At 42.6% G+C, this 25,367-nt stretch overlaps 3 protein-coding genes across 3 annotated transcripts; 1 reads left to right on the top strand and 2 right to left on the bottom strand.

Moving 5' to 3' along the window:
- Window positions 1–443: 443 nt before the first annotated feature.
- Window positions 444–3,510, bottom strand: LOC140932990 (uncharacterized). Its single transcript, XM_073382497.1, has 2 exons — window positions 1,471–3,510; window positions 444–825 (listed from the first exon to the last, which is right to left on the bottom strand). Exons 1-2 carry the CDS (start codon window positions 3,116–3,118, stop codon window positions 674–676), a joined length of 1,800 nt encoding a protein of 599 aa, XP_073238598.1. The 5' UTR covers window positions 3,119–3,510; the 3' UTR covers window positions 444–673.
- A 3,346-nt stretch (window positions 3,511–6,856) lies between these two features.
- On the bottom strand, window positions 6,857–8,838 carry LOC140935163 (uncharacterized). Its single transcript, XM_073384695.1, has one exon. The coding sequence runs from the start codon at window positions 8,543–8,545 to the stop codon at window positions 6,929–6,931; it is 1,617 nt and encodes a 538-aa protein (XP_073240796.1). The 5' UTR covers window positions 8,546–8,838; the 3' UTR covers window positions 6,857–6,928.
- An 8,965-nt stretch (window positions 8,839–17,803) lies between these two features.
- Window positions 17,804–24,149, top strand: LOC140934417 (uncharacterized). Its single transcript, XM_073384044.1, has one exon. It carries the CDS (start codon window positions 17,808–17,810, stop codon window positions 24,147–24,149), a length of 6,342 nt encoding a protein of 2,113 aa, XP_073240145.1. The 5' UTR covers window positions 17,804–17,807.
- The last annotated feature ends 1,218 nt before the right edge of the window (window positions 24,150–25,367 follow it).

A 25,367-nucleotide genomic window follows, 5' to 3' on the forward strand; every position in this document is an offset into this window, starting at 1 on the left:
ATTATATTTATATATTTTTACGTGTTGCTGACTCCTCCGAAATTTTAGTGATATTTGGCATTTAAGTATCGGTATACCAGTCAAATCTTTGCGTTTGACTTTTTTAAATGTATTGCCAAAATCTTCTGGTGATATTTGGCTTGGTGCTAGGCGGGACTCGCGTCATTAGTATCAAGTAGACCGCTGACATACCAGTGTCAGATCCATCCAGGAATTTTTTATTGGGCTGGGGGGCGGGTGGGAGGAGTCCAAACTTTGGTTAAGAAAGGACTGTTGAACTTTTTTGTGGCAAATTACTTCTCACAGAGACGACCACGTGTTTCTCAATCTGTGAACGCTGCTTGCCGTTGGCGCGGGAAATACTGCTTTGCGAGCAGAGACGAACAGATCCCAAAAACCATTACATTTTTAATATCCCCGAAATTTAGTTTAGTGGCAAAATGCAATGCGCGTTTCATTAAACAAATCTAGCCTGTGTACAGACGTCTCCCAATTTTTTCCTGGGGGAGGGGAGACGTCTGTACACGGTCTAAACAAATCAGCCAGAGTGATATAAGATGCCGTCGATGTAGGAATTTGAGTTTCAAACAAGCGTCAGGTCTGAAAGTGGGGGATCCGTACCCACCGGATACTCTCCCTGGATCCGCCACTGCATACTCCTGGTGGGCTTTTTTCATTGCTTTGTGCCTGATGCACAATCTTGCTCCAATCTTGCTAACTTCGACAGGCTGCAATAAAACGCCGAGGTTTCTGGCGAATAAGTCGTTTGATATGAGAATTCATCCAAGTAACAGACTTTCTTCTCCTCTGGTGGAATACTACAAACTGACGCAAGCAGCAAATTTGTTAAATTTTATTTGTTGGGCAAAAGGATTTTTAAAAAATTAACTAAGGAAAGCGTAAAAAGTAACTCACATGAGAGATCTCAAGAATTTGTTCACATTCTGACTGACAACATGAAGTCAACATGCGTGGCGTTTTGGCGCGGATACAGAGTAACTAAAGGGTTGTGTATTTCAGATAACATGGCTGCACATCTCAATGGGGTGAATAGGCCCTTTAAAGAGAAACTGTCACATGGTACATAGGCACCCTACTGGAGGGCAAACAATACAGTGGGAAAAGAAAGGATATTATTAGCTCTTTGAATGATAAAATCTCTTTGTTTTTCTTCCCCCACTGCACTGCGTCGTTTGCCCTCCCTTTTCGCCCCATCCTTTTCGCCGGCTTTGCCAGCTTGCACCGGAGCATTTCCCCGAAACCACCGGTGAGACTGCTCGCAGGCTAATGTGACCGTTTCTCTGCAAAGGGCCCATTCCAGCTTTTTCCAAGAAAACTAGATGATTATAGAAGGACCATTGGAATACAGGTAAAAGATTACCGCGGAGTTACGTTTTTATAGAACAGACCGGACATCCTGATATTTTATGAGCGACCATCATGTTTCAGACACTTTTTCTAAGTCTTCACCTTTTTCTTTCTCGTGTAACATTCTATCATGGAGTCGATCATCCGCTACTTTTTTGCGAGCTCTCTCAAGAACAGGCTGTGAGTCTGAATCACTGGGAAACTTAGGAATATGTACTTTGACTTGTTTTCCCTTGACGGTCATTTGCATAGTGACGTATCCTTTACAAAGCGACCGACCTGGTCGCGCGTCGTAAGCGTAAGTGACCGCGCCAGTCAAGCGACTGCTGCGTTCTGGATCCGATGAAAATGCGGTCACTTTGGATTTACGAATGTTCATAGACTGAGAACCAACACTCATTCTTTTGGATTCTCTACCACTATTTTCTCCATGGCTTTTAACAGATTCTTGACAGTGAACACCACTAAAAAATTTTGAAGGCAGCGTTACTCTTCTCACAGGACCAGCCTTTTTTGACAACTGTACATGTGGTAAGTTTTCTGCGTTATTGCCACCCATTTCCATTTGAGCGCTAGAGCGTTTCTTAAACGTGGTTTGTTGATTGTTAGACGTTCCTTTCAGTGGTTCAACAAATGCTAGCCTTATCGGAGTCCTACTAGCACACGTGGCGTGTTTTCTCATTGGTTCATACGCCAATTGGGATGGTTTAGTTACTCCTGAAACAGCTGTTAACTTGTCTTCTCTATGATAGCTTATCACATCACCTGAGGCGCTGTCATTTAAGTCTGGATAGCTGTCTGGTGTGCATACTTCCGTCATATGATCCAAGCTCTCACACGACTTTGATATCAATTTCGTTGATTCTTTAGTCCCTAGGGTTGCGTCACTTGAATCACCACTTTCTGTAAAAGCCTGGTTTTCTTCTGAACAGAGCGGGATTAGCTGGGGCGCACTTGAAGGTCTTAACTCAGAAATCTCCTTTATAATATTTTTCCTTTTCTGCGAAATAGATCCGTCACATGACTCACATGATTCAAAATGTTCTTCTCCTTGATCTATATCAAACTGTGAGTTATTCATCAAAGATTTTACAAGCCGTGGCGACAAGATCTTACCCCGATAATCTAACTTTATATTAGAATCAAGTAAAGTTTCTCCTGATTCTTCGTCTTCTTTCTTCTTTAATTCCTTTAGTTTATCATTGGAAAGTTGAACAAAATTACGTCGTGATCCCGGTCGGCTCGGTGGTTCAATAATCCTAAACTGGTGTCTTGCGCGGGACCGAGCAAGATCTGTTTTCGGGGGTTCTTCACAACCGTTTCCTGTCTCCATTTCTCCTGTCTCTTGTAATTTAAACTGTGTTAGTCCTTTGACTATTTCTCCGTTGTTCAGGATGTGGTTTTGCCTATTTGAAGTTCTCTGGTTAGTCAACTCAGGCATGGAATATTTCTTGATAACAACCGTGTCATCGTTGTTAGTCGAACGTGTATCTATTGTGTATCCTTGAGAGCGGAGAAGTTTCCTTCTCTCAACACTGATTCCCAAGTTTTTTCGTACGGACTTGATCTCTTCCATCTGCTTTCGAAGAGAATGTTTCTCAACGTGAAACTCCGCATTCTTCTGACTCTTTTTACAATCCAACACCTTAAGTCTTTGTTCAAGAAGGAAAGATTGAGTCTGGTTCAATCGTCGAGTTCTTATTAAACTATCACACTTAGGTGGTGTTCCTTGCTCCCTTGGAATAGCCATGTTATTATTGTGAACTTCATATAACTTTGTTGGAGGTGACGAGACAGCAGCAGCTTACGTTTGCCGATTCTGAGCAAACACTGGATTTCACGGTTAACTTAATAAACGCGTTTCAGTTTTAAGGCACTTGAATGTCAATCACTGAACCGTCAACTTGCCCCAGAGATTTAGGTCATTTAGTGTTGCGTGTGGCAAATCACAACACGCAACAGGTATCGAAAATTTTATCCGCTGCTTTTGTATTCAGGAAAGCTTTCTAGCATCGAAGGTAATAATTTTTGTCGGCAACGTGTTACTCAGCCGAGAAATCTTACTGTAGAATGATAAAGCTGGTTTGAAGCAATCGGAAGTTCTTAATTTACAATATCACATTGACATAGAAAGCGAGTGTGTCTCAGTGTTTAGGCGCCTGTTCCTATGGCATTATCATTGAAAAGAACAGTTCATTTAATTTTATTTAGCTGTTTTTTTATTACAGCTAACATTGTTATTGGATTTGTAATTCAATATTTACATCCACGCAAATTGTTTCATCTATAAAAAGAAATTGCCAAATGGATGTTCATAGTGAAAGAGACGTGATTTGTGAACAAAGGGTTAACCTAAGTTCTAAAGTGCGCATAAATATTCATAATTAGAACAATTGACTGTCAAAACGCATTAACGGATTTAAAAATGAAAAGAGCAAATTATAATTTTGTGATAACTGTTAAACAGCTGAATTAAAATTAATCTTAAAATTAAGAGAGGCCAATATCGGACAGGTACCACGTAACGAATCTGTGATTTTTCTAGTATCATGATGGGAATACGGTATAGTATAATGAAACAGGTGATAATGTATTGGCCGGCATTGAAGTTCAGTCCATAGTTCCGCTTTGAATTATAAACAAAACAGTTTGTCACAAACTTTCCACATACATTTGAGCAGCCCCTTTTGACAGAGTATAACTGAAAGGGCTTTGATTGAGGTGGTTTTGAAACGGCTATAGTTCTACCAGTCTTACTGTAATTGAAACTTCAAGATTAACTCCTTAAAAGTACTTTTGAGTGGAACCTTAAAAAGCAAACAAGAAACTAAAATTACATAATTACTTATATTTTGAAAAATGGATGTTAGAGAAGGCTCTCAAAGCATAAAAACCTATTACTTTGTAATAAAAATTAATGGCAAAGTAAATTGAGAGACTCGGCTGAGAATGAAGAATGACGTGAGGAAGAGAGGCCTTTTGCTCTTTATACTCTAAGGACTTGCAGATGTTTCAGATCTAATTTGACGAAGAGATTGAGCGTTGCATACTTAGCCCTCCTACGTGACCTAAATAGACTTTAAATATAAAAGTCCTAACTCGGTCCAGTAAAAAGGACGAAAGGGAGCAATTGCAAATCATTAAAGCTGCTCACGGTCGATCTTGTACCGGTAAAGCTCAGTCTGAATTCTTAATATATTTATTACACAAAATAAGACCCCGCGATCATCGTTTCTATCTAGCATTGTTAGTGAAGGCATGCATTCAACAGTTTGAGGGCGGACTTCCACCAGGGGCACCCAACGACAATTTTCGGAATAATATCTGTTCGGAAGACGATTTGAGATCTAGAATTTTGGAAACATTTGTTGTAAAATTTCTTGCTTGCATGCCTCTCCTAGGATTTTCGAACATCTAAAAAATGGTATAATTGCCCATTTCTAACGGATTTTTACCCTAAAAAGGTCACCTGGAATTTTCAGGGGCCTTTTTTCTGACTGAAATTTTCGAAAAGGTAAGTTTTGATCCCTATAATTTTCGGATCACTAGACTTTCAGCTAGGAAATCCGAACAGATGAAAAATTTTTAGGGGATGAAAATATGCCTATATCTACTGTTTAAATACTAAAATACGTTTAACAATGCTATGTTTAAGTGGTTTTGAACTATATTCTCGTTGGGTGCCCCTGTTCCACGAGCCACTAGGCTTCTTTTGCGGCTTCTTTTACGGCTTAAGTGTACGAGCCAACTTCTGCAACATTTAGCTCCATTTACTAAATTTGAACGAACGCAGCTATCAACCACGGATTTCACTGAACAAATTAGATTGAAAATGGGCGTAAGGTCAACAATCTAAAACCCAAACGGCGGAAGTTGAGCATGGGTGACTGATTTGCTCAAATTTCACTTCCTTGTCTGTTAATCGCTAGCGCTGAGACTTAATATCACCTCTACAGGCGGACACTACAACCACAAATTTGCACAGTAAAATCAACCACAGACCTATTTATCACTTGGCAACTACTTTCAACATTCAACAACAAGAGACTTAGGTTTATTTTACATTCACTGGCGAAACGTTTTCTTGTACTGGATAAAAGCAGTTCACTTTGGACAACCTCAATCTTAAAACAGACAATTGATAATATCACATAATCATAGCCGGATTAACTTGTCTCGTCTCACCTACATGCAAATCACAGAGCCTTTTTTGAATCTCAAAAGCCACTGAAAAACGTAATTAAAGTAGAAATCTCGCGAGCGTTTAAGAAAATAAAACCGAACCAGAACACATTCTTATCAATAATCAAAAAGAAAATAGGATCATGGTCTAGAAAGTTTGTTTGATAGTTTTTTTAAAAATCCATCATTGCCCCAAAACAATGTGAGCCAACCATGTGGGTAAAAGATATACTAGATATTGGCCAAGTTCGTTTTTTGTGTTTTTTTTATTTACCTGGTTTTGGTCCATAAAATGCAAAAACAATAAAGAAGAACAAGGCCAATTTACCGAACAAATGAAAATCTTCCTTCGGAAACAAGGCGGCAAATCCCGAGCGGTGACATCTTGCCCGTTCGGGTGATCAAACAGAACGCAACATTTGCTTTATCTTGCCTGCTCGAGGAGCCAGCCAAATAATTGAAGTATTTTGAAGCTGAATTCAGCCATTGATTTAGTGAACAACTTTGTTTTACTGGTCGGTCTATGCTTAGTCAGCTGTTTAAAGGACGAGCTAATTCAGTTCTCCCTGTTCAGTACTTTGTTCTCCATTTGATAATGATTTAATTACTGATGTGAAGACTTATTCGGGTTATCCCCTTTTAAAATTTTGTTTCAGTGGAGTCTGAGACGATAGGGGACACACTCTCAGCGGGCCATTTCTCATATGAGAAGGAAAAAAGAAATGACAAATAACGTCTTATCATTGAAGTATCACTAAGGACGCAATTAAAAAGAGGCTATTTAACACTTGAAGCTGATAAAATATCATAATATGAAATTGAATTCATTAGTTCTTGCCGTATCCTTTCCGAGAGATAAAAATAGTCCGACATAATTAGTGATTTAGGAGAAAGATGAGCGATTTTAATTGCCGCAAAATTATTAATCAATGTTTAAGGTGGTGCTACTATGAAAAATGCAGATGGTATAGGTCTCAAAGTAACGGTGAAAGGCAGAAAGTAGCTCACCTCGTAGCCTGGCTTCCCGTAATTTCAACTCACGTCAGTGTGTCCCCTGTATTCACTTTTACTAATTTTCTACTAAGTCACGCAGGCTGACTTAACGAGCGGAGGAGGAGGAGGAAGCTGAAATTCAGGCCACTCACCTCGGTGAAGTCTTATTTTACTTTAATCCAATTGAATGAAATGTTTTCATTAAAAAACACATACACAATGTTAAACTCGTATAAAGGTGCTTTAATATTTCATTAAGTCAATTACACTATTGGTAACGGTTTTCAATAATGTCATCCATTAGAGCTATATGTTAAAGAAATCATAGAGTTTTGTAGTGTGGTGTCTCGCTCTGGTAAATCCACGTCCGAACCTGGCGTATAGGTTATCTCCTATTTTTCAACGGTCGGCCCTGATTACCTACAGCTTTTATAGCTGATTTTGCTCGAGCTCTCTCGACAACATCATCCAAACAATCAGTAGAGAACTTAGGTACATACACTTTGACCTGTTTATTGCCAATAGTCATTTGCATGGTGACGTAGCCTTTGGTCAGAGCCTTGTCGGGTTGTGCGTCGTACGCAAAATTATGACTGGATCGTCTGGATACTTTTCTGGAAGACAAACGCGAATGAGGTGCACTTTGCGCGCGTACATCGCAACTTGTTCGACTTTTTGTACTCATTACACTTTCCTTTCTACCATCTCTAACAGCGAAAGATTCCGTTGATGGTGTCGGAGAACCATTGAAGAGACTGCTTTCGTCAATCCTACTTTTGCGATCGTCATTTAAATTATCCTTCCACGAAACTTTCCTTTCGGTGAATTTAGACAACTTTTGTTCCACTTTCTCATTATCTTCATTTATTGGACTAAATTCAGGAGTGTCCGGCTGAAACCATCTACCAGCCGACGGGGAAGATGGAAGACGAATAGATTTATCTCTGTCCAAGCTCATTCTTCTAATACCAACAACGGTTCGCGAAATACCAGAGTGGGATTGTCCTGATACCACGGTCATCGACCTTGCCCTTAAACCTGGTCTAACGCTCGGACTCAACGGGATAGTCTCTTCCAAAACTACGTTGGTATTCAGGCAAACTTCCTGCTGGTTGCCTTTTGCCTGCATCATCTGCTCTTCGGTCGTTTTCGTTGTGGTGCTTGTTTCATTGTCCACAGAGGGATTTCCACGAGACTTTTTTCTTGTATTTCCAACAATTCCTGAATTTTTTCTGGATATCTTCCTATAAGGGGCCGAGGTGGTTTCGCCGGATTGTACTTCGGCCGGGCAGGTGCGACTTCTCGGACGCGGTGAAGCTTGACGATCTCTTTCCCTTAAATAAGCAGTCTGTGGCCTTAAAATTCCATATTTTCTTTCCATGCTGCTGAGTTTTTCAAGAAGTTTTTCTTCATCTTCCGAATTTTTTTCCTCGACGTCCTTGAAGTTTCTTCTAGATCCTGGCCGTAAAGGCGGTGTTATGTTCCTGTAACGAAATGGTCTATCCAAAGATATGGTATGACGCCGATTTCGACTTTCAGGTAATCCGGAATCCAATAGCTCTTCACCATCGGAATTTTCTACATCAAGGCATGGAGTTCTAGCTGATTCATGTACATCGATGCTAAGGCGTTTCCTCATGGTCTCTCCATCGTAAAAATCTGAGCAAGAAATAATAACGTCCTTGCCTTGTGGGGTCCGCACTTTGAAGTAATCGTCTTTGTCGTTATGCTTAACGGGCAAAATTCGAAGCCCCTTATCACGCAATAGTTTCCGCCTTTCTACGCTAACACCAACATTCTTTTTTACACCTTTTATCTTGACTAAATTTTGGCGAACCCCATCAATCTCGTCCGAGATTTGTGAATAGTTATGCTTGCTTTCAAAGTCAATTGTTTTCACTCGTTCCTGTAGCCGAAAATTTTCCACTGAATTCTTGCGATGAGTTCTCAAGACTCGCGTGGACACAACAGAGGGTGATTCTCGAACGCTTCTTACAAACATCGTGGATGCAAAAGAGTGCGGAGAATCATAATTTGTCCTCTTCCCACTCGCTTGTTTACCATGTTACGAGTTATATTTGTTCTTCACATCGATATCAAAGCACTATATCGTGCATTATTATTAATCCAGTTAATTAACTTGTTAGTCCCTTGGGAGGATATTGTACAGTTCGGCCTTCATTGAAGTTACTAGCGCAATGGCGCCACTCTACAGGTTAAAAGATTAATTATTTACCCACTTATACCAGTTGGTCAAGCGCTTTCTCCATTTGTTTCTGCAAATAGCGTTTTCAAACAAAGCAATAAATCCGAATCGGATTACCTCATTCGTTTTCTGCATTGTTTCTGTCTGGACGAAAACAGCATCAGTGTAAAGAAAATGTTTGTTTTTGTGAATTGTTAGCTACTATTAAAAAGGAAAGGAAAGAAGTGAAAAGTAATGCTGATGCCGGTTATCAATTCAGGACCAATGAATAACAAGCTAACATCGACACATCTATTAATTTGCACCATTACTGTTAATCGTCTCACATTAGAGTGTACATTATTTGTCTATCTTTACTGGTTAGAGTGAGAAAACGTTCAATATTTATAATGCTCCTTGTCATGCAGCTTCATACAGTAGGTACGTGGGGTATAGTGGTCTTCTTGAAAATTCAAAACAACAAAATCCTTTCCATCAGGAATAAAATGATTTTTCAAATTTGTAAAACTAACAAAAAATCCGGCGTTATAAAAAACTCTTGTATTTAAAAACTTAGCTCAATTCAAGAATCATAAGTAAGCACATTTTGCCTATTGAAGTAAATTTGCCGTTTTCTACATCAGAACAGTGAGTAGTTAAACTTTGCGACTTTTAAGCTTTTTTCTGCACCTACAATGTCACATAACTTTGTGATACATGCATTTTGTATGTAGCACACCGCTCCCCCCTCCCCCCCGCCCCCGTTGAACATATGGACCTTAAGCGTCGTTCGTGCATAAAGGTGATGTTACACGGGACGATTCGCAACGACGATTTTTAGCGCAACACAGCTTCGCAATGCTGGAACAACGTTGCGACCATCCGAGACAATATCGCAACAATGTTGTAATGCTGTGGTGCGCTAAAAATTGTCGTTGCGAATCGTCTCGTGTAACATCACCTTAAAGTGACTTCTCGCTCGACTCCCCGCTTCAAATTTAAAGGGCTTATTCCATCTCTTTCAGTTTGTCAAATGTTGGAAAATGTTTTTTGGAGTTGAATTCTAAGAGACAGTATTAAAGTTGAGGAAAAGAAAAAGAAAATTGCAGTCTTGTGTACGAGTCCTCCACAAAACGTGAAATTAGGCACTTTCACGTCGTAGTCTTGCTGTGACAGCAAAAGCATGATGCAGGTGCAAAGTTGTTGTCTCGCCAATCTAAACCGTTCTCGTTCTCTATTTAGCTTAAGCAACGAAGACGGCGACATCAACGAGAACAGCAAAACAGAAATAAGATAGGCAAAACAAAAACTTTGCACGTGCATCACCATTTTTCATACATTTCTTAGCTGTCACTGCACGACTCCGAGCTGAAACTTCCCAATTTCACGTTTTGTGGAGAACGGGAACACAGTTTTTCAGAATACAACTCCAGAAAACATTACCAACATTAATCTTGACGAATAGGTCATTTGCACTAAGAGTCACGTGACATCATTTTAATGAAAATGAAAGTTATATGATTTTGCCTTCAAAACCGATTAGTGGGTCATATCTTAAACAAAATAACAGTGATTTAGTTTTTCAAACCCGCATCATTTTCTTAAATGAGTAAGTTCATAGCTGGTCACGAGACCAAAACGTGATTCTTAACTTATGAATTACCTCTCTCTGAAAACAAAATGTTGCACTTAAACTTCAAGGAAAATGTTGAAAAGGATGATGTGGTAACGTTTACAGCACATCTGAACGTAACTAACAAACGTTTAACAAGACACAAGCAAAAAGTAGTTTTGGCCGCCATGTTGGAGGACAAGAGTATGCCCTCCAACATGGTGGCTAATACAAATCATAGTACTTTGTTGAAAAATTGAAGTACCATAAAATATCTCCCTTAAATGCGTTTCCTTTCAAATTTCGGGTCAGTGTAAGATAATTTTTATGCGCAGGGCGAATTCACATTTTAAGTGACGTTTTCGTAGCCGTCGCCGTCAGGTGTTTGCAAGAGGGACCTTAACGATCCGACAACGGCGACGTAAATGAAAACATCGCTGGAAAATAGACTTCGTATTCTTTTAAACTTTTTCGCGATTATCCCAATTTGCCTTGTTACTTAAAAGAAGGGAATTTTGGTTGGAGCGGAAGAGAAGGAACCGCGGCCGAGTTCAGAGAGAGATGGTAGAATTTATCGCCTTGCTGTTCCCGTTCCCGTTGGTCATTTCAAGGCGTAGTTGTGCAGGGACGGGAAAGAAATGTGCAAAAAAGCATGATGCACGAGCAGAGTTTTTTTTTGCTCATTAAACCTATTGCTTTTATGACGTTCTCGTCGCCGTGGCAGTTTCGTAAGGTCGCCAGATAGAGCTTAAAGGTAATGTTTCACGAGACGATTCGCAACGACGACTTTTAGCGCAACGCAGCCTTGCAATATTATGACATTGTTTCAAATTGTTACAACATTGTTCCAACATTGCAACGCTCTGTTGCGCTAAAAATCGTCTTTGCGAATCGTTCCGTGTAACATCACCTTAAGCAACGACGACGGCGAAGGCGACGGCTACGAAAACGTCACCTAAAAAGTGAATTCGCATTGTCTCAAATTTTATCGCGCTTACTCCATCTCGTTTAATTCGTCAAATGTTGACAAATGTCTTTGAAGTTGAATTCTCAAGCATTGTATCAAAGTTCAGGAAATGAAAAAGAAAATTGTTGTTTTGTGTTTCCGTCCTCGACAAAACGTGAAATTAGGCATTTTCACGTTCTAATCATGCAACGACGGCAAAGAAATGTACAAAAAACTGAGCGTGATGCACGTACAAAGCTGTTATTTTGCTAACCTAAAACCTATCGGTTTATTGCCGTCTTGTTGCCGTAACCGTCGTCGTTGCTTTCGCTCCCTAGTAAAACGCGGGGTTGGGGTCTATCTTTTAAAATTAATATTTGATTTAAATAAATAAATAAATTAAATAAAAAACGATTTGGAGGTTGCGATCAGGTGAAGTAGTCGATTGGCACTGCACATAGTGGTTCTTCGCCTACCTGATTCCTGGTCGAATTGGAATTTGGAAATGTTGGTTTTTGAGGAAAGGGGAAAACTGGAGTACCTGCAGAAAAACGTCTCGGAGCAAAGGAGAGAACCAACAACAAACTCAACCCACAAATGGCGTCGACGCCGGGATATGCACCATGCACTGCACCACCCTTGCTCGACCCCCTTGCTCCTCATTTTCTCCTCTAATATCTGAGTGAATTGTAAAAACCGCTTTGGCTATTACATTAAAAACGCTGTCAGTTTGGTAACTGAAAGCCTGAGACATAACGAAAAGTTCGCAACGTGATATACAGAGGATGGGATGGTAAGTCCGTGATAAAATCAGTGCATTGTAAACAAGAGAGGACAATAGGACACAAAAGAAAACTTTCAATGATCCCTTTTAAGTGTGAGACACATGGCACCAATGCAACGACGAATAGTGCTCGGAAAACAAGACAAACGCTACCTGAATAGAGGTGTCCGTTCAATAAAGGTAGCAGATACACAGATTATGTGGACGTTTTTCCGACACAAAATTTTGTGTTCCCTGAATAGAGGTGTCCCAAAGGATAGGTTCTACTGTATTTGTATATTACGAATTGGAAATAACTGAGACAAATTGTTCCGGTTACCTTAAACTTGCGAATTGAAGGTCTGGAGTGGTGTAGCTAACATTGAGACCCATGGTCGAGAAAAAAAATCGAAAAAAAGGGGAGCCAGGAGGTTTAGCAATTGTTTATTTCTCGTCTTCGATTAAGTTTTTTTCCATCCTCATTACCTCATATTCAGTTTCCATCTGCCCTTTTCTTTCTTCATTACTGTTTTTCAAATTCTCTTTTTAACCATTCGCAATTTTGAATCCGCTATCAGCAGGTATGAGGTCTGCTTTAAAAACTTGCCAATTCTTTGAACACCTCAAAGGTTGTGCCTCATTGCGACATTAGGCTGTATTCATTGTGTACACCACGGGGGGTGGGGAGGGGGGGGGGGGGAAACAGAGGATTTTTGGGGGAGCCTTAAAATTTTTTGAAGGGAAAAGACGGGTGGTAAAAAGTTTTGAAGGCAGGTAGGGAGGGATGCCAATTTTTTTAGATGCCATTCAAAGATTATGTATTTGTAACATTATTGATAAACCACTACGCAAGTGAAGTTACTTGTTTTCTAGTTTATTGAAGGATGTTTTTATTATTAATGCACTAAACTGCAATGCCCTTTACTTTGTGCATTAACCATCTCTATTTAAATTGTCATTATCACCTTTACTTTTATCCTGCTTTATAACGTCAGGGATTGTTTTCATTCTCATAATCGGCATCATCATCATTGTCATCATTTTCATCATCAGCACCATCATTATCATCAAAATTAACCTAGTTTTCTCACTTTCAAAGCTTTTAAAGTTATGATTTAGTCCTCAGCTTTTATGTTCCCAAGATTTAAAATCAACTTTCGCAGCTTAGAAGGAGTGATAATGATCAGTAATATTTGTTTGTTGGCTATGCAGTTACGCTGCAATCAGAATGATATACTTGACTATTCTCACTGCATATATAATGAGCGCGACACGGCAACTCGTTAAATTCTTGCTTGGTAGCCTCGGGTATGATCCTTCGTTTGCCCCTCCGGGCATAAAATCCGTCTGCGTTGCATGAAATCTCACAGTTTGACGGGATTGCCTCTTGGGGTACACTTTGTGCTTCGCTCTCCGTGGTCACCGCCACCAGGCTACTATTCTTTCTTTGTGTCAGCTTTTCTCGTCTCCCGTTATGGCTGAACTGGCTTTGCCGCCTTTCCAGGACCGTGGCCGCGAACCAGCAGAAAACCCAGTTGTTGCGGAGCCGGCTGTCCCACTCGCCGAAGCCGCCGTCCCTCCGGAGGGAAATGAGGTAATTTCTTAATCCATTACTTGTTCGACGCTATTCTTCGCTTCGCTTGGCCGCCTTGTATTTACCTGCATGTCGTTGGTTTGTTTCTCTGCGTTTCATCTTCGAATTTCGGCTTTATGCGCTTGTAGTTTTCTAAGTTAGCGTTAGTTTATATGTTGGTCGTTCGCTTTCCCAGTGGACTTTGCTTGCGCTCCTTTGTTTATATATTCCACCTCCGTTGTGGCTGTGACTGGCGGCACATGATAGCCGTGGCGATGAACATAATAACAAAACGTTTAATGATACACGAGGCTGAATCAACTCACAAGTATCATCACAAACATCCGTTAGAAAGCTTTAGAAATCCGTAGCACGAGAAAGAAAAACTGAAACAAACGACTTACAAAACACTTGGGAAACTTAAAGAAAACCTTAGTAAAACTTCAGGTTATTTCACGGTGGCCTCGTGCCCGCCAATGTCGAGGCCCCGTGCGCATGCTCCTAATAAACAAGGGGGTAAGCCCGCTGGTCAGGATACCAGCAGTTACATCCGTATTTGCAATATTTTTCCTCACGCAGCTTCACGTCATTGTCTTCCGGACTTATTTTGCTTACTTTTTGCAACCCCCCGATTTCGTTTTTTTTTTCAGTTTATTGTTATGCATATTTGTATTACTCTGTTCGCTGGTAGCGGCGTTCGTCTTTGTTCTATGTCTTTCGCACGCTTTAGTAGCTGTGGTATTTTCGTGTTGCAATTCGCGCCTTAGTTTTTGCTCTATGGTTTTCACAATTATCTATTCACAATTGGGTTATTTATCAGGAGAGGGTGACAGGAAAAAAGGTGAGGACGAGGACAGATGGCAAGAAAGAAGTAGAGCGTGGATAACATGGATAAATGGCAGGAGGATAGTTGAAAAGGAAAGTAAGGAAGAGGAAAGAGGTAAGGAGAGAAGTAACATGAAGTAACATGGAGCATGGATAAACTGGAGGAAAATGGTTAAAAAAGAGGAAAGGTGGAAAGAGAGAAGTAGAACATGAGTAGCATGGAGCGTGGATAAATTGAAGGAAGATGGTTAAACAAAGACAAAAAATAAAAATAAAGTAATAATAATAATGATAATAATGAAAAAAATTTTATTGACAACAATGCTAACTATTAAAATCCTATTTACAATTAATTCGCTTGAAAAAAAGAAAAAGCTATTTATTCAAAACACTATTTACAATTCCTTTCGATTTAAAAAGCACTTTATTTAGCTTAGAAAGAGTTAATTTAACTAAGAAAAATTTATTCGAATTAAAGACATTTCATTTCAATAAAAAAAACTGTCTGCCTCTAAAATTCAAAAGTTTCTTTCAACTGTTTAAAAAAATAAAATAAAGACAATTAATAAAGCATCTATATAATAATAATAATAATAATAATAATAATAATAATAATAATAATAATAATGAAAAAGCATGTGGACGGATAGTCCGGGTCAACAAAGGGGAATAGGGGTTTGTTTGCACCCCTGTTCGGTTCTGGTCGACCGGATAGTTGGTGTGACTTTCATGCGGTTTTGTTTTCTGTTTCTCAGCCGGTCGATCGTATTCGGACCTTGGAGACGAAGTTGAAAGCTTTAGAGGACGAAAGAGCTCGTAGGAGTACGGAAGATACACTGGTGGCTCTTCGCAGGCATCTGAACCGCCCGTTAAATATGTTTGATCGTTATGAGGCAGTTAAGCTGTTGCAGTCTTTGGTCCGTCTCGCCAGCAACGAGGCAGACGATATAAGGCTGGCGAGTACCCCGCAGTACTGGATGATGTAAGGGCCAGGGCAGATCAACTGGACAGGGAGGCTTTGCAGGGGCTTCTCACTGGCCTTTTGGGTGATCCGGTTCGCGCCGGGATAGCGAAGGAGGCCACTTTCATCCCCAAATCCTCATCCATAGTCTTGGTAACCCCGTCATGTGGAGCTCAATACAGCCGCCCGAGGCCTTACGGCAGTGTTCGTTGCTTCGCCTGTAAACGCTTTGACCACATGACGCGCGACTGTTTTCTCGCAGCTCACTTATCGTGCTCCCCGTGGTGGACATAGAGGCGTTAGAAATTAGCGTCGAATTTACCTTTTCAGCCTTTTGAGTAAACGATCCTCGTATTTTCCTTGTTTCTCTGTCGCTTATTGCTCGGCGTACCGCGGCTGCGTTTTTCTCGCGCCCCTTAGATGTTTCTTAATAAAGTTTCTCTGGAAATCAGTATTGTTGGGCTATATTATATGAGCATTTGTATTGTCTCGTTGCTATTTGGGCTTATTCTCTCATAGTTAAGTTCCCAAATGGGGGGGGGGGGGGGCTCCAACTCTGCTTTCGTTGACCTTTGGGGGGCCTTCCGTGTGCCTCAATTAAGGGCTTGGTTCGGAGCCTGGGGGTCATCGAAGGGTTGGGTTCCCTTCTGTTTTTCCTTTTCGCAGCTGCTTATCTCCGCCTGCTTCTGCCTTGTTCTTATGGGTTACCCCGTTTTCGTTTCGATGAAAACTTAACGATGCAGTTAGGGCCTGTAGGGCAACCGAGCCATCTTGGTGTGCCACTGTCGAGGGAAACCCGGCCTTCGTTGGCCCCTTGGCCCTCCTGTCCATGGTGGCGAAGAACCCAGCGCTTGCAAGCTTACGTAATCTTCGGTTTCGGGATCCAGTTGACATTCAAGCAGGTTCGTTACATGCACATCCCACAGTTTGGGAGGAGCTGTTACATGGGGTCAAATATAAGCACGCTGACCTCATGGCCATTATTTACGAGGGGGTTAAAATTCAACATTTCTTTACCCACTTCAAGGGAGATTTCCGTGGTAAAAGATTTCATTTCGATCGTCCTCCTCCTACGGTGCTGGAAAATTGCAGATCGTGCGACGGCTTTGCAGATTTTATATCCACTACCGTATTGAAGTGGGTGTCGGCCAGTGTCTTGTCGGTCTGGGGCGAGATTGGCCGGGTCGCGCCGCCCCATCTTGTTCTCCCCCTGACGGTTGAGCCCTCAAAGCCTCGCTTATGTCGCGATGAATGTTGTCTCAATTTGTGGATAAAAGACCTCCCCTTTAAACTGCACCATTTATCGGACTTGCCAAGGTATGTCCTACACGTCCATTACCAGACTTCATTCGATGAGAAAAGTGGTTACCAACCTGTTAGTCTCTATTCGTCTTCCCGTACTTCTTTGGACTGTAATGGCAGGGTTTTTACTTCGTATTTTGCACATTACCTTTTGGCTGGAAAGCGAGTGCTTTTCTTTATCACAGTTTGAGTCTTGCAGTATCTTGCGCGGCGCGTTCGTTTGGTGCTCCCCTTTCGCAGTACATCGATGATCGTCACGTCGGTCAGCTTTTAGTGCAGTCGCCGGGGCAGCCCTGGACCCCAAGTGTCCAAAATGCTGAGGCGGGGGCATACATTCTGTGTTATCTGCCACGTTTGTCACATTCCTTGGTTTCATCTGTGATTCTATCCGGCAAGCATTCTTGCTGTCAGAAGGAAAGAAACTCAAATTTAAGATGCTCAGAGAGAACATTTTGGAATCCAAGACTATGACAATGAAGACCTCTCAGTGTTTTGCTGGTAAAGCCGTGTAAGTGATTTGCTATAATCACGTTACTTTTCGTTGCGTAACATCTGCGTCGTAGTTATGTAACAGTTATTAACGCAGATATTATCTTACACAATCAACACAATCGTACACTCAGAAAGACAGGTTATTTGGAAGAGAGAAAGACACGTTTATTTTAGAGTTTTTAAAAGAGTTCAGATAGGAAAAAGAGGTATGTTTTCGCTATCCCTTATTTACGCACGTCATGTAGTTTGATTGTATTCCATATTATGTTGCTGATTATCCTTAAACCTTTTGAGTCGCTAATTGTAAATTTTATTTTGGGTTACGCCCCCATTTTTCGCGTCCAGATATATTTTGGTTAGTTATAGACATTTCGTTGTATTGTTATTTCAGTTTTTACGTGATTCCAAGCCACATTATTAAAGAATTATGACAGAGTAGACTGGCTTTTGGTGGAAATCGTTGTAAAGGCCCTTATCCTCGCGTGGTCAGAGAGTAAATTTGTGTTTGTTTACCGATCGACTCACCTCTGCCCCCGCTACGGTAAAAACTCTTTTTCCGTAAACGCATGAGACGATAACGTATTGATTATACCGATCTAAGTAAAATGGCTACTGGCTATGATTTCCAGAGCACTAGCGGATCCTCTCAGAAAGGAACTCGCAAACAGACTGCAAAAGGCAGGGAATTCCAGAGACAATTGCATGAAGATCAAAGGTCTTCCGCCCAGCGTGGCTGGCGTAGACAGATAAATAATATCGAAAACTGCCTCGCTGACTCAATCGATCCAAACAAGTTGCAAAGCGAGAGAAATTTTCTGGAATCTAAAATGGATATCTTAGTCTCTGCGCAGGAACGATTTCTAGACACCCTGGAAGATTCAGAAGCAAAGCGTGTTGCGCAAGATAAATTTGAGATGTGGGAACGAGAGCACTCAGATGCACTAAAACGAGTTAACTCGAAAATAACAGAGCTTAAGAACGAGAACCAAAGCTTACTCTCTTCAGTGACAGCTTCTTCAGGCCGCAAAAGTAAGGTCTCACTTCACAGTGCGAAGTCACGTTCGAGCAGCAAAATATCGCATTCATCAGCTATAACTGATAAGAAAACGGAAACCGCTGTCAAACTCGCCAAGATAAAGACGGAATTGAATTTTGCAGAAGGCGAAGCAGCAAAGGTTGCAGAATTAAAGAAGTTTAAGCTTACGAAGGAATTAGCTATAGCGCAAGCTGAAATGAATGCCATCACTAAGGTAGAAGAGAGAGAGCTAGGCTTAAACGACGGAAATGACGGAGCCATATTACCCGGATTTATCACTAAAGACGATCTCCTACAAGATTATCTCGTAACGCAAGCCTCTTCTGTAGCTATAGACAGCCCTTCAACTGTGCAGACAGGTCTAACGGAAACAAAAAATCCCCTTCTGCTAAGTACATCTTTCCCGATCGCAAAGTCACTTGAAAACGACCAACTGGAACCGAGAGTGGAAGATTCTAATAACCCTGGGTTTCCTGTGATAAATTACCCATCATCGTTGAATCCATTCGCGCAAGAATACGTCGCTTTGAAGACGCCTGAGAAAGCGGAGCGCACAAGTCTGCCTATCGCGCAATGCAAACAATCGACTCCAAATAGCATGGGACGAACAACTGGAGACGTCCTCGAACGGTTAGCTGACCTGATGACTCAGCGTTACGCGCGGGAGTCGTTGCCGCTACCCGAACCAGAAACTTTCAAAGGAGATCTTTTGCATTATCCTTCATGGCGGAAATCCTTTGACACCATTGTGGAAAAAAAAACCGACAGTCCATCTCAGCGTCTCTATTACCTTGGAAGATATACAGCCGGCGAAGCCAAAGAAGCAATAAGCGGCCTTCTTACCTTGGAAAGCACGAACGCCTACCACGAAGCTAGAAAAATATTGTCCGACAGATTCGGAAATCCGTTCCTCGTTGCAAATGCCTACAGGAAGAAAATAAATGATTGGCCTAGGATTCTTCCTAATGACGGTATAAGTCTTCGAAAATTCTCAGACTTTTTGGTTAATTGTCAGACAGCCATGAAAGAGATTCATTATCTGACGGCATTAAACGATCCCGAAGAAAATCAGAAAATGATCAGTAAACTTCCGCGAAACATCTGCGATCGGTGGGGCCGCGAGGTGGATCATTGGCTTAACATGAGAGGACAAGAACTCCAAGAGCCAACAGCCACAAAGTCTCCCTACCCCCCTTTTTCGGCCTTCTGTGACTTCCTGAAACGCGAAGCTAGAATTGCCTGCAATCCGGTGACAATGGCAAGAGCTGAGGAAGAGGCAAAGAAGGTGGAGACGTCTCAACAGAGACTTGTAAAATTCGGCAACCGGAAGAAGGAGCCGTTAGGAGCGAACAGCCTCGCTACTGGCTCAGAAGAGGTGAGCAACGGGAACAAAGGCGAAAGAAAACAACCTGAACGATGTCGTTTATGTAAGAACACCCACAATCTGAATGAATGCGACAAGTTTAAGAAAATGTCGCACACGGAAAGAATAGAATTTGTCAAGTCCAATGGTCTTTGTTTGGGGTGTCTCAAGTACGGGCATATGAAGAAAGACTGCCGAGGGAAGAAGGTCTGCTCGACTTGTAAAGGTTTCCATCCAACGTCCTTACACACAAACGTACCGAAACCCGAAGGAAAACCAGGAACGTCTCCGAAGAACTCATCCGCGGAAGTCACGTCACATCGCGTAAACACTCACGAGCCTGAGGACGGTGGCTTTTGCGACTCTCACTCCTTAATTGTTCCTGTCTGGCTTTACCAAAGAGGCCACCCTGAAAAGAAAGAATTAGTTTACGCCCTCCTCGATGACCAGTCTGATGCCTGTTTTGTATCGGAAGAGATCCTTCAGAAGTTAGCTATTTCCGGACCTCAGGTTCAGCTGAAGCTGTCAACAGTGTTAGGAGAGGACTTCGTTGCTTGCCAGAAGATTAACGACCTCGTTGTACGTGGTGTAAATGAAAATCAAGAGGTTATGCTCCCAAAGACGTATTCGCGGAAAGAGATCCCAGCCAAACGAGGCCAAATTCCAAGACCTGAAACCGTGAAGGAGTGGCCTCACTTAAAGCGTATTGAAGAACACCTATTGCCGTACCAACATGACGCTTATGTGGGTCTACTGATTGTGGCAAACTGTACCAAAGCAATAAAGCCAAGAGAGGTGATTCCTGGCGCCGATGACGACCCGTACGCGGTGCGAACGACGTTAGGATGGGGCGTGATTGGAGTGATCAACCAGTCAACCATAGACAGCCAGGAAAACAGCCATTGCTCCTGCAATTGCATAGTGTCGCGAGAAATTGAAGACAGCCTCGTGAAGACTGTAAGTCACGTGGTAGCAAAAACTTCAGCTAAGGAATTGTTCGTACCAGCACAAGTTAACAGAATGTTCGAGCGCGATCTTAGCGAAGTCTCTAAGGAAGAAAAGACGCTCTCGTTTCTTGACCGAAGATTCTTGAACACTTTGGAGTCAAACACCCAGCGCCTGAGTGACGGTCACTACGAAATTCCCTTGCCACTAAAGGAAGAAGGATTAAAGCTACCAAACAACCGAAACTTGGCATTAAGCAGACTCCATAGACTCAAACACAGACTCAAGAAAGACAGCAAATACCGCAGTCATTGCGAGACCTTCATGAAAGACATGATTGACAAAGGACAGGCTGAGAAGGTGCCTGACAACGAACTTCATTTAGATAACGGTCGTGTTTGGTACATCCCGCACCACGGAGTATACCATCCGCAAAAGCCAGATAAGATCCGTGTTGTCTTCGATGCCAGTGCAGAGTTCAACGGAGAATCCCTAAACAAGCATCTCTTGCAGGGTCCCGACTTGACCAACAATTTGACTGGAGTCCTCTGCCGTTTTCGCAAGGAAACTGTCGCCTTTACCTGCGACGTAGAAGGAATGTTCCACCAGGTGTACGTCCATCCTGATTACAGAAACTTTCTAAGATTCCTGTGGTGGGACAAAGGAACCCTGGAGAATCAGCCGGCCGAGTATAGAATGAAAGTCCACCTCTTTGGTGCTGTATCGTCCCCAGGGTGTGCGAACGTCGCACTGAAAAGAACCGCAGACGACTTTGAGGAAGTATTTGGCAGAGAACCAGCAGAATTCGTGAGGGATGACTTCTACGTTGACGACGGACTCAAGTCGGTCCCATCAGCCACTCAAGCCTCATCCCTAATAAAGAGTACAAAGTGCTTGCTCTCTAAGGGCGGATTCAACCTCCACAAATTCATATCTAATAGTAAGGACGTGATTGAAGGCATTCCCAAGGAACAGCGAGCAAGTGATATAAAGGAGCTGGATCTTGCCAAGGATGTTCTCCCCATCGAAAGAGCCCTAGGAGTTCAGTGGTGCGTCCAATCAGACGAACTCAGGTTCCGTGTAGAACTTAAGGACCGGCCCTTAACAAGAAGAGGGATTCTCGCTTCCGTCAGTTCAGTCTACGACCCTTTGGGATTGGTAGCCCCTTTTTTGTTGACAGGCAAACAAATTCTACAAGACCTCTGCAAGAACCAAACTGATTGGGATGAGCCTATACCCGACGTCTTTCGAACCAGGTGGGAAAAGTGGAGGAGTGAGTTGCACACTTTGGCCCAGCTGAAGATTCTTCGATGCTATAAGTCCGACGACTTTGGCGAACCCAAGTCCATCGAACTACATAGCTTCTCAGATGCCAGCATCGGTGGGTACGGACAGTGCTCCTATGTCAGAATGGTGAACGATCAACAGAAAGTGCACTGTTCCCTGGAAATGGCCAAATCACGTGTCACGCCATTGAAGCCCGTCACTGTGCCAAGGCTTGAGCTTACCGCCGCCGTGGTATCGACGAAAATAAGTGCCTTCCTGCAGAAAGAATTGAAGTATGGTTGTGTTCCCGAATACTTTTGGACAGACAGCAAGGTCGTCCTTGGATACATCTCCAACGAAGCAAGACGTTTCCATACGTTTGTTGCTAACAGAGTACAGGCGATTCGCGATCACACCTCCCCTGACCAATGGCACTACGTCGACACCAAAGACAACCCAGCCGACGACGCATCGAGAGGTTTAGGAGCTGGAGAACTGATCAAAAGCAACAGATGGTGGAATGGACCAAACTTCCTGTGGATTCCACAATTAGAAATACCAGCTTCAGAACCTCAGATTTCCCCGGAAGACCCTGAAGTTAAGAAAGTGACAGTGCTGGCAACCAAGGCCATGGAGTACTCATCTCTACTTGAACGTATTGCGTATTTTTCCGACTGGTATCGCACTAAAAGGGCAATTGCAATTTGCCAGCTGTTCATTGAAAGAATGAAATTTCGTGCAAAGAAGCGTTCAGATCCCGCCATAAGAAACGACGTGGATCCACCCCTTGAAGGCATTAGAAGCGAGCAGCAAGAAAGATCCTCAAAGGGCGTTACCGTGACAGTCAACGATCTCCAAAGAGCCGAGCTGCTGCTAATAAAAGAAGTCCGACGCCAAGCCTTTCCAGAGGAGGTCAAGGCCTTGAAAACCCACAAGAAGGAACAACGAGGTGTGATACACGGCAGGGAGAGAAAGGTGACGAAGAGATCAAGCCCCATTCATCGCCTTAATCCAATTCTGGACAAAGATGGCATCCTACGCGTTGGAGGACGTCTCTCTCAAACCAGTCTAGCATATGTTGTTAAGCATCCTGTCTTGTTACCAAAGAAAGGGCACCTCACAGACCTGATAGTTCGCCATTTTCACCAACGTACAGGCCACCAGGGTCGAGCGCGAACGCACGCAGAAATCCGTTTGTCAGGCTTCTGGATAGTGGACGGTAGCTCCATAGTTGGCCACCATATATCCAAATGTGTAACCTGTCGGAAACTAAGAGCAGCACCTCAACAGCAGAAGATGGCAGATCTTCCTTCAGACCGATTGGAACAAGTCGCTCCATTTACCTTCAGTGCAGTGGATTACTTCGGGCCATTTTACATCAAAGAAGGGCGAAAGGAATTGAAGCGATATGGAGTGCTCTTTACCTGCATGGCTTCGCGTGCCATCCACCTGGAAACAGCTTCTTCATTGACGACGGACTCATTCTTGAACGCGCATGGTCGATTTGTTTGTCGCCGCGGTCCTGTTCAGCAGCTAAGGTCGGACCAGGGCACCAATTTTGTAGGCGCGAAGAATGAATTAGAGGCAGCCCTCCGTGAGATGAACCAGGACAAGATTCGCAGGGAACTCCTAAAGAGTGGCTGCGACTGGTTTTCTTGGAAGATGAACGCTCCACACTCCAGCCACATGGGTGGCGTGTGGGAAAGACAGATTCGCACAGTAAGAAGCGTACTAACAGGTTTACTTCAGAACCATGCAAGCCAATTGGATGATGAGTCCCTGAGGACTCTCATGATAGAAGTAGAAGCAATAGTTAACAGCCGCCCAATCGCAACTGATGATCTGACGGACCCAGATTCTCTAGATGTACTGACACCAAACCATCTTCTCACAATGAAATCGTCGGTCATCCTTTCCCCTCCTGGAAACTTTCAAAGAGCTGATGTTTACTCACGGAAACGATGGCGCCGAGTTCAGCAACTAACAGATGAGTTTTGGCAGCGCTGGAAGAAAGGTTACCTGCAGTCCCTTCAGGTTCGACAGAAATGGACCTCACCAAAAAGAAACCTTCAAGAAGGAGACATCGTTGTTATGAAGGATGACAGCGTACCCAGAAACCTTTGGAAGCTTGCTCGCGTAGCTGCCGCCCACCCGGATGAAGACGGTTATGTGAGGAAGGTAAAATTAGCAGTTGCTGATCAATCTCTTGACTCCAATGGCACGAGAAAGAAGCCCTCTATTTCCTACTTTGGCCGACCCATTCATGGATTAGTTCTTCTCATGTCACGCAGTGAGGAGGACCGGGGATTCCCAGCCGAAGAGCCAGAGGAGCCATAAAGACAGCCCTGCTGTAAAGTGACGTTACACCCTCTAGATACTTTGATTAACTTTGATGATTGATTCTTTAATAAGGACATTTTAGTGACATTTTAGTTATCGTTTTGTTGAATAAATTGGTATGCAATTTAGGGGAGCCATGTAAGTGATTTGCTATAATCACGTTACTTTTCGTTGCGTAACATCTGCGTCGTAGTTATGTAACAGTTATTAACGCAGATATTATCTTACACAATCAACACAATCGTACACTCAGAAAGACAGGTTATTTGGAAGAGAGAAAGACACGTTTATTTTAGAGTTTTTAAAAGAGTTCAGATAGGAAAAAGAGGTATGTTTTCGCTATCCCTTATTTACACACGTCATGTAGTTTGATTGTATTCCATATTATGTTGCTGATTATCCTTAAACCTTTTGAGTCGCTAATTGTAAATTTTATTTTGGGTTACGCCCCCATTTTTCGCGTCCAGATATATTTTGGTTAGTTATAGATATTTCGTTGTATTGTTATTTCAGTTTTTACGTGATTCCAAGCCACATTATTAAAGAATTATGACAGAGTAGACTGGCTTTTGGTGGAAATCGTTGTAAAGGCCCTTATCCTCGCGTGGTCAGAGAGTAAATTTGTGTTTGTTTACCGATCGACTCACCTCTGCCCCCGCTACAAGCCGTTTCCTTCAGCTTCGCGATAGCCGGTTGCAGATTGCACCTTGTGAAATCTTCAAGGCCATCTCGCGCGTAATTCAAAGGTGGCGACTAAAGTCACCGGTCTTCTCCGATCTGAGTTGGAATATTGGCGATTCCTGGATGACTGGGCAGGTTGCTTGCCTTGGAGGTCGGAAAAACACATCGCGGTCTCTTTATATTGCGACGTTTCTAAACGAGCTTGGAGAGGAGTGTTGTTGTCGCGTAGTGGCAGAATTGAAACACAGGATTTTTGTTCAAGACGAGTCGGGCAGCATTAATTTTCTTGAGGCCAAGGCCTTGTTCTGTGCTTTGGATGCCTTCAAAGCCAGGATTCGAGACTCCCGCGTTGATGTCCACACCGACAACAAATCTCTACTAGGTTTGTGGAAGAACGACGGTGGGAGTAACTCCAGATAAACGAAGTCCTCACGGCTGTTTTACGGTGTAGCAGTACGCCCCTCCAGTTGAGAACCTGGCTGACGCTCCGTCTCGACAGTATTCGGATCTCGATTGAACTCTTTCTGACGAAGT

This window comes from Porites lutea, chromosome 4, assembly GCF_958299795.1.
Source record: "Porites lutea chromosome 4, jaPorLute2.1, whole genome shotgun sequence".
In the NCBI taxonomy this organism is placed as follows: Eukaryota; Metazoa; Cnidaria; class Anthozoa; order Scleractinia; family Poritidae; genus Porites; species Porites lutea.